Source organism: Staurois parvus, unplaced genomic scaffold, assembly GCF_062004578.1.
Source record: "Staurois parvus isolate SC_StPar_1 unplaced genomic scaffold, SC_StPar_1.0 ptg000291l, whole genome shotgun sequence".
NCBI classification, from domain to species: Eukaryota; Metazoa; Chordata; class Amphibia; order Anura; family Ranidae; genus Staurois; species Staurois parvus.
Window position 1 is genome coordinate 417,315 of NW_028318087.1, and position 15,322 is coordinate 432,636.

At 39.8% G+C, this 15,322-nt stretch overlaps 1 protein-coding gene across 1 annotated transcript in view; it reads left to right on the plus strand.

The window, feature by feature from the left end:
* MAT1A (methionine adenosyltransferase 1A) overlaps nt 1–11,188 on the plus strand; it is a 68,084-nt gene extending 56,896 nt beyond the window's left edge. The window contains exon 9 of the mRNA XM_089682482.1: nt 1,600–11,188. Coding sequence (XP_089538608.1) covers nt 1,600–1,702 — 103 coding nt within the window. The 3' untranslated portion in view covers nt 1,703–11,188. The remainder of the gene's footprint in view (nt 1–1,599) is intronic.
* Nucleotides 11,189–15,322: the final 4,134 nt, after the last annotated feature.

Below are 15,322 nucleotides of genomic sequence, written 5' to 3' on the forward strand. Positions count from 1 at the left end.
AGTGCTCAGCGATAGAAAATACAGAAATAAAATTAATAATATATTGGAACAATTTGAAGTGAAAAACCATTGAAAATATGTGAAAAACCACTGAAAATATGTAATAGTGATCCCTAAAAAAGGGAAAATGACATAACGTGCTGATTTGACAATAACTAGTATATTGCTAATAAACACCCAATATATAAATAATATATGAATATTAAAATAAAAAACAATGCAAAAAACATCTGTGAAATGCAAAGCATAAAAGTCCATGCAAGTGAAACTGTGCCAACGTGATCTTCACTCTGGTGAAAAAAAAAGGGAATCCTCAAATGGCAGCAATGCCTGCTCACCTACACACAATGACCCACACAGGGCCAAAAGGCTATGATTCACAATACCAGATCCTCTCATTTGCGTTCCTCATCAAAGGGACCATAGAATGAAATAAAGACTTCTCCCAAGCGCACCTTATCCATGCCACCTCCACTCAAGGCTATATAAATGAGATACAAAGCAAAGATCATGTAATCCCAGTCAAAAATGCCTGTCACCACATCCTATGGGTGTACTGCATGGTAACTTGGTAGAGCAATATGGCCGCTGCGTCCGGAAGTGCGTCACCTCGTACCGGAAATGGCGTACCGTCGCATTGCGTCACGTGCCTCATGACTTCATCAGGGTTAACACAGCACGATAGTATTGTATATGTTTAAGATTTGTTTTATATAGCGCTTCACTATATATATATATATTCATTATTTACACTTATTGGTTTAAGTTGAGTGGCAGCAGCTATTAGCAGATTTTCCATCATCCATAAAAAGCGCAGGAGGATACCCTCATTTAGTTCCCCACTAGAGTGCTCTTTTCCCCTTGCTGTCAGTGGGCCAGTGGCTGCTACCAGACCTTCCAGCTGGGCCACTCCTTCCCTGCCACACAGGTGGTCCTCTCTCAGGGAACCGGTGATGTCCCAAGTTTTCCACCTTCCTAGGTCCTCTGCCTGCAGGTGAGCCCCTCTCCATCTGGGCCCCCTCACAGGCTCCTGTCTCCAGCCTCACATCCTTCTCTCTCTTCTTCCTCAACTACACACCTACTGAGCAGGCTCCACCACTTTTAAGGGTTGCCCTGGCCCCTTACCAAGCCTCCTGTTGGGGATTGGTCAGGCTCCTTCAAAAGTGCAGACCAACCACTCTTCAGATCCATACACTGCTTTTAGACCCTTCTCCAAAGGTCTAGAGCACAGGGAAATTCCAGTTGGCCGGTCTGCAGAGTCTCTCAGCTCTGACCAAATTTTGTCCCCTGCTGGCTATTACTCCCAGGCTGCTACTCTGCTCTGGCTTACAATTGGAGTCCAGCTCCCCCTAGCAACCTAGGAGGGAGCTACATCTTTATAACTATGACAGTGAAATTCTCTTCTGGGGAGACACTGATATAGATTGATCTTGGTGCACAATAAGATGCAGCAGAATGATCAATAAAATAATTAACACACATGCCGAACATCTTGAAACCTTACACATGTCTCACAAGGTCTGATATTATAAAACCTGTATACTTACGTTGCATGTACATTTGAATATTGAGTCCCTATATTTGTTTTTTCTTTTTCAGGGATCTAGACCTGAAGAAGCCTATATATCAAAATACTGCATGTTATGGTCATTTTGGCAGAGAAGACTTTCCATGGGAAGTGACAAAGGAGCTGGCCTTTTAACCCTTGCTATAGGAACTAATAGGACCATTCTCATTCAGGAATTCCATATTGTTGTTTGTACAGCTGATTGAATTGGCTGAAAATAGAAAAAAAAATACAAGTGTGTAGCTCTGGAAGTGAATAATTTCAAGTCAAACCCAACACTTTCCCTACTTCACAATTCCTATTCAGCCTGCTGAAAAATTATTTATTTGTTCTACATTTGGATAGCAGCAAACTTAAAATAATGTCAATGTATTGACATTGGCACAAGAACTTACAGAGCTGGCAGCAGAAAGTGAAAGAGGGAGGTAATTACAATCATAATGGGTGGGCACCCTTGATATTAAAGAATTCATAAGAAATGCATTATGTAGGGCATAGTCCAACAGCAAAGTCAGTAACTGGTTTCATGTTTTATAGAAAATGCTAATTTCTCCATGAAATAAATGACTGGAGTGCATTGTAAACTAAACCTCTACACCAAGAAAGCAAAATTAAAGCTGTACTCACAACCAGAACAGATGCAGAAAAGTTTAGGCAGAGTGGAGCTTCTGAAAAATTGTGTTATTTTATTCATTTCTGCTCTATTGTCATGGCAGTGATAACTGACACTGCCTATCACAGAGGTCATGGACACTGGGTTGGCTGGTGAACACTCTCACTCAGCGCTGTGGCAGACTGGTACCTAGTTATTTAGTCATTCTTTAATGCGCTGCTCAAAAAAATTAAAGGAACACTTTTTAATCAGAGTATAGGATCAAACTCCTGGGATATTGATCTGGTCAATTAAGTAGCAGAGGGGGTTGTTAATCAGTTTCAGCTGCTTTGGTGTTAATGAAATTAACAGGTGCACTAGATGGGCGACAATGAGACGACCTGCAAAACAGGAATGGTTTTACAGGTGGAGGTCACTGACAGTTTTTTCCCTACTCATCTTTTCTGACTGTTTTTCACTAGTTGTGCATTTGGCTAGGGCCAGTGTCACTACTGGTAGAATGAGGAGATACCTGGACCCTACAGAGGTTGCACAGGCAGCCCAACTCCTCCAGGATAGCACATCAATATGTGCCATTGCCAGAAGGTTTGCTGTGTCTCCCAGCACAGTCTCAAGAGCACGGAGGAGATTCCAGGAGACAGAGAGCTACACTAGGAGAACTGGACAGGGCCGTAGAAGGTCCTTAACTCATCAGCAGGACTGGTATCTGCTCCTTTGTGCAAGGAAGAACAGGATGAGCACTGCCAGAGCCCTGCAAAATGACCTCTAGCAGGCCACTGGTGTGAATGTCTCTGACCAATCAGAAACAGACTTCATGAGGGTGGCCTGAGGGCATCTGGAGGTCTTCTGTATTCAAAGTGTGTATACAAGTGTACAAAACTTCCCCAGAAACGTCCCTTCCTGCTGTGTGATTGGCTCTCTGATTCTCCCAGAAGTCTGCACTAAAATACAAGTCAGATTTTAGGCAACCTCTGCAATACGAATTTTGTTTTTGGTGAGATACTCCACACATTGACATAATCAAATACCTTATTCTTCAGAGCACAAACAGGGAGGAATCTGCAACAAAGTTTGTTAAACTTCTTCAACTTACGTAGATCACCTAGAGGGGACAGTAGGGCCAATTTTAAGAACATATTTCATCAGGAGTCACAATGTAGGTATAAAGAACAGTGCTTTGGTTAGATTGGCCAAGTAATATTCCAAGGAATAGCAAACAATCTTTCCAGTTCTATTAGATAACAATTACAATGCATTGGGAGCCCATTCATGACATACAATGTAGTAATCTCCAGTGGAGTTCTCTTTTTAACTGCCAAGATACATTTCTGTAGGTGGGTGATGAGCCCAGGCACAGCAGATACTCTGGAACACTTATCCCAATAGCCCACAGACTGCAGTGCCCATAACCAACAGATCTAATAACACTACCATACCCTGAAGAAGGGGAACCCCAGTTCCCCGACATGCATTGGCTAAATTTTATGTCATACATTTATAAAGTGATCACTGTTTTTCAACCAGCTGGAGTTTCCAACACTTTCTATTCATTCATGGCGCTCCTCATCTTCCTCCACAATCTTCTTATACTTCAAAGAATTCACTTTGAGGATACTCAGTGAGTTAAGCTGCCACCGACTTACTCGCCACCAACGAGATCTTGTGCTACCTCTTTTGTACCCTAAAAAAAAGCTGCAATTGTAAGATAGTTGTTCTATAAGCAGGCAGGGGTAGCTAGATTCATTTATGACGCACAGAGCCGGGCTTCCATGTAGAAACAACCTTTCAAATGAACCCTAAACACTTAACTCTAATATTCAACCTTACCATCGGTAAATGTTAAAATGAGATCTTTCTAAAATCATTTACCTGAATCCCACCTAACCCATCAATAAATGTGGAAAAAACCCTAATCTTATTTCCTAATCCTAAACACCTAAAATCACCAACCCTAAAGCAAAGCATTACTTAAGCCCTAAAGAACCATAACTAAAGTGTTACTAAACCCACAACAGTAAAATCTGTAGTTATATAATAAATAATGCATAAAGCATGCCTTTTATACTCATTGTAGAACTTAAGGGGTTAATCCTCTGCATTATGTAAAAAGGATGCTTGATCCCATTTTCTCTGATCTTCCCCTTCTTCCATTGTCCCCAACTCATCTTCTGATAGAACAGAGCCTTGGGAGCAAGCTGCACATGCTCAGTTTAATGCTTATTGCTGAAGAGTTTTTTTTTCTTGGGAAATGCATGTGGTCAGCACAGGGCCAATCAGCGCTGCCCAGACAGAGGGTCAGAGGTTATGCAGTCTCATTGGACAATGAGAGGAGAATGAAAACTCCTACAAGTTTTAACCAGTGCTCTGCTGGACACTGATAAAAGTCACAAGACTGCTCTAACTGCTGATGAGAAAAAGGTATTTAACCGTTTATATTTACTAATAATTGCATTACCATGTTCTGTGTACTGTGGGAGACCAGATATAGTGAATGCAGGGTATTGGGTTTAGTAATACTTCAAAGCTAATCTAAACCAAAATGTATTGTATTGTAGTTTACCAATCCTTATATGTGGTGGCTACATTTAAAGATTGGTAAACTGCACTATATTACATTTTTGCTTTGTGGTTTAGATACACTTTTTAACTAATCAGGCCTTTGAACTGCAGGGACTGAAAGACAACACATCAGTGCCAAGATCTCATTGCAGAAACTGGTGGTCCAGGCTATTGGGTATCCTTGTCCAAGCTCAGCTGCTATTACAGTGGTAGTATAATACAAGGCTGTGCTGTGTGGCAGGGCTGTCTAAATACCAATACTGAATGAACAGAAATGTATCTTTTTTGGCACACATTCACATATTTATATTTATCTGCTTAGCTAGAGTTTGATAAAAAGGTGACAGTCTTTTAATTAAGGTCTGTTGTTGTGATGATGTCCAAAGTATAAAAAACACAATTTTACTGGTATGTTATGGTTTAGCTGTTTGTTTATGATGCAAGAGTTTTGGTGCCAAAAATTTCAGCAAACAAATTAATTAATTTTACACTTATCACATCTGAAAGGTAATAACCACATACTAACCCATAAACTTAACATTAACCCTCAACCCAATCCCTTAACCATGAAATATTTCATAGACCTAACACTTAACGTGACCCCTAAACTAAATAAACACAAGGAAGTCTATATCATGGCAATAAATACTTAACTTAATTACATTAGTCAAATAATAAAAAAATATTATAACATTAAAAATATTGCACGATATACAGTGCTCAGCATACATGAGTACACTCCTTTTGAAAAGTAAGATTTTAATTAATATCTCAATGAACACAAGAACAATTTCCAAAATTTTGACAAAACTGAGTTTTATAGAACATTTGTTTAGCTCATTACATGAAAGTAAGGTAAATAATATAACTTAGATTACAGAATCTTCAGTTTTATTCAAATTAGTTGATGAAAAAACAAATACACCCCACAACAAAAACTACTACATCTAGTATTTTGTTTGACCTCCATGATTTGTAAGGACAGCACCAAGTCTTCTAGGCATGGAATGAACAAGTTGGAAACATATTGCAACATCTATTTTTTTTCATTCTTTAACCATTAGCCGCCCGGCCAATGGCCGTTTGGCGGCTTGAAATGTGCTCCTGTATTCCGGGTGCACGCCATTTGGCGTGCTCCCGCACATGCGCGGTTTGCGCGGTTGCAGAGCGACGCAGCAGTGCGTTCTGTCACCGCCCGTGCACCTCGGACACGGCCGATGACAGATCCGAGTACCGGCTCCCGTTGCCGGTACCATGTGACCTGCTGTGACCAATCACAGCAGGTCACATGACAGTTGTATACAATGGATGGCTTCATTCATGATGCCATCCATTGTATACTAGTGCCTAGCTGTGAATGGTCACAGCTAATCACATGCACATGTCATGTGATTAGCTGTGACCAAATCACAGCTAAGCACGAAAAAAAAAAAAAAAAAAAAGCTGAATGAATTGATTTCATTCAGGTAAATGCTTGCTTATAGCAAAGTAATTCTTTCCTATAAGCAAATTGTGTAAAAAAAAAAAAAAAAAAATACTGATCACTTCCCCAAAGTAGTACAGTGTTACTATGGTAACATTGTACTATTTTGGTCATAGTAAAATATGAAAAAAAAATAAAAAAAATTTAATAAAAAATTAAATATAATAATAAAAAAAAAATATATATATTTTTTTTTCATACTGTCACCAGTCAGTGTCGCTGTTCACCGCCATGCCAGTTATATGATGATGCTGTACTGCACTGGTGACAGTATGTAAAAAAAAAAATAGTGAAAATAATTTTTTTAATTTTTTCATTTTCCGAAAAATTATGACAAAAAAATACAACTTCAAAAAACTCGCCATGCCTCTTATGAAGTACGTCGGACTGTCTACTCTGCAAAAAGGGGTCATTTGGGGGATATCTGTACTGTTCTGACATTCTTGGACCTCCAGATATTAGATTGGCTGTCAGTACTTCAGGATTGATCAATATTCAGATATATCCCATAGCTTGTGAACTCTATAACTTTCCTACAAACTAAAAAATACATCCTAATTTGGGTTATTTTCACCAAAGACATGTAGCAGAATACATCTCGGCCTAAATTTACGAAGAACAATTATTTATTTGTAAACTTTTATAACAGAAACAAAGAAAAATGTGTTTTTTTTTTCAAAAATTTTGGGTTTTTTTTGTTAATTTAGCAAAAAATAAAAACCCCAGCGGTGATTAAATACCACCAAAAGAAAGCTCTAGTTGTGTGAAGAAAATGATAAAATTTTAGTTTGGGTACAATGTTGTATGACCGCGCAATTGTCATTCAAAGTGTGAGAGCGCTGAAACCTGAAAAATGGCCGGGCAGGAAGGTGTAAAATTGCACGGTATTGAAACGGTTAAGAACGACCTCTTTTAGAGCCTGGATGAAGAGTGATGCTCAACTTGTCTCTTCCGAATTCCCCATAGGTGTTCAATTGGGTTCAGATGAGACATACTTGGCCACTGAATCACTTTCACTGTTTTTCTTCAGAAATGCAACAGTTGCCCTAGATGTATGTTTTGGATCATTGTTGTGTTGGAAAAGTGCACAATGACCAAGATCACAGAGTGATGGTAGCATCTTCTCTTTCACTAGAGCAGTACATCTGTGAATTCATGATACCATCAATGAAATGCAGCTCCCCGACACCAGCAGCACTAATGCAGCCCCACAGAAGAACACTGCCACCACCATGTTTCACTGTAGGCACTGTGCATTTTTCTTCATACTCCTTACCTTTGCAACACTATACAGAGTTGAAGCCATCAGTTCCAAAAACATTTATCTTGATCTCATCAATCCAGAGTACAGAGTCCCTGTAGTCTTCTCTTTTTCAGCATGGGCCCTGCCAAATTCTAGGCAGACTTATTTGTGCATGGACTTTAGGAAAGGCTTCCTTCGTGGATGACTCCCATGCCTGTCATTCCTCTGCAGTGTACACCGTATTGTGTCACGGGAAACAATCACCCCAATTTGGCTTCTACTTCTTTAGCTAACTGCAGTGAACTTGCATGGCGATTTTGTTCAAACCTTCTCATCAGAGGACGCACCTGTTGAGGTGTTAACTACAGTGGACTGCCTGGACGTCTCTGTGAGATGGTTGCAGTTTCATCTTTGTTAAATTTTTGTATCGCTTTTGCTACAGTATTCTGACTGATAAGTAAAGCTTTGCTGATCTTCGTGTAGCCTTCACCTTTCTTGTGTAAAGAAATTATTTTCTTTCTCAGGCCTTGTGACATTTCTCTTCCATGTGGTGCCATTGCTGACAGCATGAAATAGGAAAGGGTTTTTTTCGTTAAGTAATGCTTTTTATAATCAACTGTCTCCTGGACACCTGTTTAATGAATAATTAGACTTACCTGTAGTTGAATTCTTGTTAATTAATATTTTGTTGTATAAAATTTAGCTTTGCTCCTAAGACTTTCATTGGGGTGTATTTATTTTTGCAACATGGTCTTGAATGAATTTGTTAGGAAAAAATATTTTTTTTGCAGTTGTGTGCAAATTAAAAAATCTTGTTTGCAATCAATGGCCCACATTTATGGGAGTATTTTGTAGTATAGTGTCCCATAGAAAATGTTGATTCTGAAAGGAAAGTAAAGGTTTTCTGACAAATCTGTTGGGGTGTACTCATTTATGCTGAGCGCTGTACACCTTGACTCCGGTTAAAAATGCAGCAAGAAACTGGAGTTAAGATTATAAAAAAAAGTTTAACATGTCCTAAGCCCAGGTGTAAAAAAAGGACAGAATTTTTCTTACATTAACCAAATATCCAAGATTGTGAGGCCACCATAAAGGCAATCGAAACAGCCAGAAATCTGGGATGAAACTAACTGGCTGTGGGAGTTACCATAACCAGTCAGTTTAATCTCAGGTATTAACAGTTAATGTGGGAATTCATTGAGTGAATCAAGTTTTTTTTTTTTTTTTACTGATGTAGCTGTTAGTGTAGCTATAGGGTATTAAATGCAATAGTTTGTCAGCTTTTCCCTCATGTCTTAAAGTGTAACTAAACTCTCAATCAACATTGACTATTTTAAATCCTTATTCTGCTAGCATTAGTAAATAGATAAGAAAGTATATCACATGTACTTGTTATAAACATTTTTTTCACATTTGAGTTATTTCTTGGTTTCTATGCCTAGGCAAATGAGGTCATACATCCCAGGAGTCTTCAGGAGGGGTTCTCTCCGCTAAGCACACCCTCCTGCCTGCATGCATGAGCTACGGGCAGATGGATTCCAGGAAGTAAATTCTACATGAGTCATCTGCCCCTACTCGAGATGGTTACAGCCTGAAATGCTAGGGGGAGTGTTTTTCAAAGTAATTTCTAGGCAAAATAAATCACAGAGACATGGATGGATAGAGGAGTTAGCCTTGAATATTAAACATAAATGAAATAGTGTTTTAGGTTTGTGGTTCTCAGATGCAGTGTAGTTCCTTTTTAAGGATTGAAAGATCTGTGCTGGAAAGTTTAAAGTGGTTCTAAAGGTTCTGTGTGTAGCAGCCCCCCAGCCCCCCCAACACTTACTGAATCCCATCCCGATCCAGCAATGTCAGTGAGAGCCTTGGTTCTCCAGGGACTCTCACTCCTGATTGACTGAGGCAGCAGGGGGAGCCATTGGCTGCTGTCAATCATGGTCATTGAGCCAATCAGGAGACAGAGGGGGTGGGTTTGTGCCGTGGCTCTGTGTGTGAATGGACATGCAGAGCCATGGCTCGGGAGCACAACTCCTCGGGTGCCCCATATCAAGCTGCTTGCTCTGGGGGCACTTGGCAGGAGGGAGAGGCTAGGAGCACCAGCGGGAGAGAAAAGGAGGATCTGGGCTGCTCTGTGCAAAGCCATTGCACAGAGCAAGTAAGTATGACATGTTTGTTATTGAAAAAAAAAAAGGCCTGGGCTATATACAGCTGGTGGGACTGCTTTCCATGGGCAAGACAGACCTGCAATGAGGGCTGTCATTGCTGATTGTCTTTTAATAACACTAGTCCATTGGTTGTCACATATTTATATACTTTCCAAGTGCCTTAAAGTCGCTTACCTGAAAAAAATCCATAAGAAGGTGAAGTCAGAATTAATCTGCATATAGCTTGTAGGTCAGGGTCTAAAATGACTGAAGCACTCAAAACAACATTACAGCCAGGCAACTGTCATTTTTCAGAAAGAGAAAGCCAGCAATGGCAGCCTCCTTATTTTCTCAGTACAGGTTTCCTTTCAGTTATGGACACCTTTAGGCTTCATTTCCATGGCCATCATGTGTTTTTAATTACAGATCTGAATGCAGCTGTATTGTTTTCATTGGGGCCATTCACACAGGTGCGTAAACATGACCTGCTTTCAGATCCATAATACAGAATCCAAAAATCTGTGTCTAAGGTTGGCCATACATTATACAATTATCTGGAGATTTTTGGTTTAGATTTACCAAAAACCATATAATAGGAGGACAAACCTAAACAACACTTTCAGTTGTATCCAATTAGGCAGGCCCTTGCACTACACAGTTGAAGGTAAATCTAAAGGAAATTGGGCAGAAAATTGGAAGATAATTGTATAATGTATGGCCAGCCTAAGAACATGCATATGCATTTTTAAGCATGCAAATGAAGTCTAAACAAAGGGGAAAAATAAGCTCCAAGGAGCAGGGCCCTCCTAACCCTCTTGTATTGAACTGTATTGCTGCTATATTGTCTCCTGTTATATACTGTAAAGTGCTGAGCAAACTGTTGGCGCTATATAAATCCTGTATAATAATAAAAAATTATCATAAAAACAATCTATGTATGCATAAGTGTCTTTACATATTTACACATATCTATACACAAGTATTGTACTGATCATTCCGCAGGAAAGTTTCTCCAAGAAAGCATGTGCAAGAACATCAATAAAATGTTTACAGTCATGTGAATGAGGCCTCAGCCAAGGAGTCAAAATGGATAACTAGAGAGCTCTTGCACATTTCAAAACTTGGTTTGTCAAAGGTTCAGTTTGCTCTGAAAATGTTATCTGTCACAAACATTACTTTAGTACTAAAGTGCAAAAATGTGTTTGATAGACAAAATATTTGGAATGTCACCATTCATGTACTTGCAAAGGAATCATTAGCTTTCCTATATTTATCTTTTTGTGCTTTCAAGGTTTGTCAGTAATGTCCTCACAAACCTGCTGTCATTGTATATTGGAATTAGTTTTCATACATTTTATACAAATCTACAGCAAATTGTTTTGTAATTATTCTCCAAGACAGGTTACATGCTGCTAGTTTATCAATTTAGTCTTTAATGGTCTTCAATTTAGAAGAAAATGGGACGTACATGTTTGTACAATTCATTTGTATCTGCAAGCATTTTTTAAAACCACATTTGTGGTATTAAACATATCTTGCAATAAATGTTTGAATAGCAATAAAACAGTATTTTTAACCATTTTGTTTTTTATCTTTATTATTCGGTTTATCTCACTTTACATTACACATTGTAAAGGTATTATGTCTCTTTATCTAACATAACTTGAAATTAATTATACCCATTAACAGAATGTTCAAAAAGGTAGGAGTAAAGCCAGCCACAGATGGTTCAAATCCAAGCAGGTTCAGCCGAGATTCGATCCATGTATGGGCAGGTTGAATGTACCCAAATTGATCGATCAATCAGATTGGGTTCAACCAGTCTGCTACATTTTACATGTCATTATTGCTAGTGGCTAAGGTACCTGCTAGCAGTATTCTCTGTGATCTCCCCATGGGGGGATTACACAATGGCTCCACAGGAGGGATTCCCATCCACACTGATTGTGTTGATAAGGGAATAAAGTGATTTTCTTTTCTTGGCTTGCTTAAGTCTTTAGCATTAATGGAAATGTGTAAAGCTAAGCTAAAGGCATATATAAAAGAGGAATATTTATGCAGGCCAAAATGTATACTTCTAAATTCTTTGCTAAAAATAACTCAAAGTTGCTACACACTACCCAAAGAGTTTACACACAATGGTACATATATTTAAAAATTGACCAGTCCTGATGCACTGACTTCCTATCTCATTTCTTGAGGCCCTAAAATGCCAGGACAGTACAAATACCTCACAAATGACCCCTTTTTCTATCCCAAGTAGAGGAATACCACATGTGTGAGACTTTTTTTGCAGCCTAGAGGGGCAAAAATCCAAGATGCACCTTTTGGCTTTTAAGGAGCATAAATTACACATAAATTACATTTTTTAAAGCCCTGGAGCAGAACAATGGAAACACCCAAAGTTTTTGGAAAATGTGGAAAGAAAATGAAAATGTATTTATTTTACACAAAGTTGTCAATTTATAAGATATTTCTTACACACAGCATGGACATACCAAGAATTACACCCCAAAATATATTCTGCTACTCCTGTGTATGGTGATACCACATGTGTGAGACTTTTTCATAGCCTAACCAAATGCAGAGGCCCAACATCCAAGGAGTATCTTCAGGCCTGTTAGGGGCATAAATTACACATCTAATTTCCTCACTACCTGTCACAAGTTTTTGTAAAAATGAAACTGTATTTTTTAACACAAAGTTATCAATCTATAAAATATTTCTAACACAAACAAAGTCATACTTAAAATTACACCCCAAAATAAGTTCTGCTACTCCTTCCAAGCAGGGGATACCACGTGTGTAAGACCTTTTCAATGTATGGACTGATTATGTACCCAACATTGCAACTTGTGTAACACAAAAATCAACCAACACTGTGTAGAAAAGGGCTACACCAATATCAGTATCGGTACAAATACTATGCATTTGCACAAGTATCGGTACTCATGCAAATGCACCGAGACTAAAAACCTATACCTTAAGGATTCCCCCACTGATAGCTGAAATGTAAACAAAAGAATGCTGGCATTCATCTGTTGTTAAAAGCTGGGGCCGCTGCGATGGACATTTCAGCCGTCAGCGGGATTCTTCTTCCCCTCCTGCCGCCTCCTCTCCTCCTGCCAATGCCAGCAAAAGGCTGCACAGACAGGAGAGGGAGGACTGGTAAAATCCTCAGACACTTGCTGGCCATGCCATCTTGCTGTCACAATGACTATGCACGGCTCCCTGCTGTCATATACCTGGATGGAGAATGAGCAGGGTATGAGAATAAACAAGAGCCAGAGAAGGAGGAGGAGGCAGAGATGGAGCCTGTTTGGTTTCCTACTGGAGGCATCTTCTCCAGATACCACAACATGACAACTGACTCGGAAAGCAAGGACAATGACGATACCCGCAGCCCCCTGGCCTGCACATTCTGCTTCCAGGACCCTGAGCAGGTAATCCTTATAAAGTAATGCTGGGATATCATTGTCCACCAGTTTACACCCATTAGGGATGGAGATCCCTTCCTGTCTCTTGGCCTGTCACCTGTGTCCAGAAGTGATCAGCACACTGGATGGGCAGGGTACTCATTAGATGACACAGAGCCAGAACTGCACACACATTTCATCAGGCAGAACATTTGCACACACCCATGGGACAACTTTCATGTCCCCTGCACTTTGATCCTTATGTATCCTCCTCTGACAATCCTGGCTCATTTAATATCTTAAATAAGAACTCTATGAAAGCCTTTTGCAGGCTGTGCGGCACTGCATGGGTTAACTGCTCATTTTTGTGTAGGGGTTCGCCCCGCCCTGTCAGGACTTCTGTCATTACCTGGGTCTCCTGCTGGTGGCACTGTTGTTCCAGAGTCGAAGGGCACAGTTCAGGTGGCCACTAGCAGGTGTCTCTCCCAGCAGCCAAGCTTTCCAAGTAATTAGGCTGCACCTGACGTGACCTGCTCCTATACAATGTACTGTAATGTCGCCTCTGTAAGACTGGTCAGAGATAGCATAGTGTAGCTTCACCGACAGCAGTTCCTGTTCCTAAAAGCCAGGCAGGCCTAACTTACTGGTATGTGGCTGTCCCCATAGCACAAGCATGGTCAATAAACAGGCCAGGCCAGGGTCAGGTCAGATGGCAGGCAGAGGCATAATCGATTAACAAGCCAGGGTCAGTTCAGGCGGCAGGCAGAGGCATGGTCAGTATGAAGGCAAATGGTCAGTCCAGGCAGCAGGCAAATGGTCAGCACAGAGGACATTAGATACGAGGAAATGTCAAGAAGTCAGAATTACACTGAAACTGGAGAAGGGCAACCAAACTGATACGAGACATGGAGGAGCTCAGCTATGAGGAAAGATTAGAGGAACTGAATTTATTCTCTCTTGAGAAGAGGAGATTAAGGGGGGATATGATCAACATGTATAAATACATCAGTGGTTCATATAGTGAACTCGGTGTAGAGCTATTCACCCTGAGGTCATCACAGAGGACAAGGGGGCACTCTTTACATCTGGCGGAAAAGAGATTTAATCTCCAAATATGGAAAGGTTTCTTCACAGTAAGAGCTGTGAAAATGTGGACTAGCCTCCCTCAAGAGTTGGTTCTGGCCAGCTCAGTGGATTGCTTTAAAAAAGGCCTGGATTCTTTCCTAGATACACAGAATATAACTGGATACTAACATTTATAGGTAAAGTTGATCCAGGGAATATCCGATTGCCTCTCGGGGGATCAGGAAGGAATTTTTTCCCCTGCAGGAGCAAATTGGATCATGCTTTGCTGGTTATTTTTTGCCTTCCTTTGGGAAGCACAGTGGCTAAATGGTTAGCGCTTCCACCTGGCAGTACTAGGGTCATTAGTTGAAATCCCAACCATGGCACCACTTGCCTGGAGTTTGCATGTTCTCCCTGTGCCTGTGTGGGTTTCCTCTGGGTACTCCGATTTCCTCCCACACTCCAAAGACATGCTGGTAGGTTAATTGGATCCTGTCTAAATTGGCCCTAGTATATGAATGTGAGTTAGGGACCTTAGATTGTATGCCCCTTGAGGGTTAGAGGCGAATGTACAATATATGTATGTAAAGCGCTGCATAAATTGATGGTGCTGTATAAGTACCTGTAATAATAATCAATTGTGGGTATAGGATTATAACTTTTTTTTTTAATTGGTTGAGCTGGATGAACTTTTGTCTTTTTTCAGCCAGACTAACTATGTAAGGAAGTTATCCTTTAAACCTATTTATTTTAGGGAGTCACACAAACTTCTGCCCCTATTAGAAAAGTTCTACCCCTTGGCATATGGGACATGGTGTAGGAACCACTATTTTCTATAATTTTCTTACAAACAATAATCAAAACATAGCATTCCACGAATGGAATTTTGTTCCCCAAATCCTTTTTTTATTAAACACTTATTTTCCAAGTATACAAACAGCATATATCAAAATAAACACATACTTTACACAGGTCTGCGACTAAAAAGCTGTTCGATTATTTTCATCTAATTTCCATGTATTTTGGTGTGCTGAAAACAAATAAAATATTTTTTTTATATTATGGGTTTTTAACCAAATTGAAAGTCCAAATTACTAATAATTAATTCACATAAGTGCATTTAAGATATAAAATGCCAAAAAAAACCTTTAAGGGGTTGTCCCGAGTTATGTAAAAAAAAATATAGCACTGTAAATCTGATGGTCAGCAATATATACAAAAGCTAAGCAAGT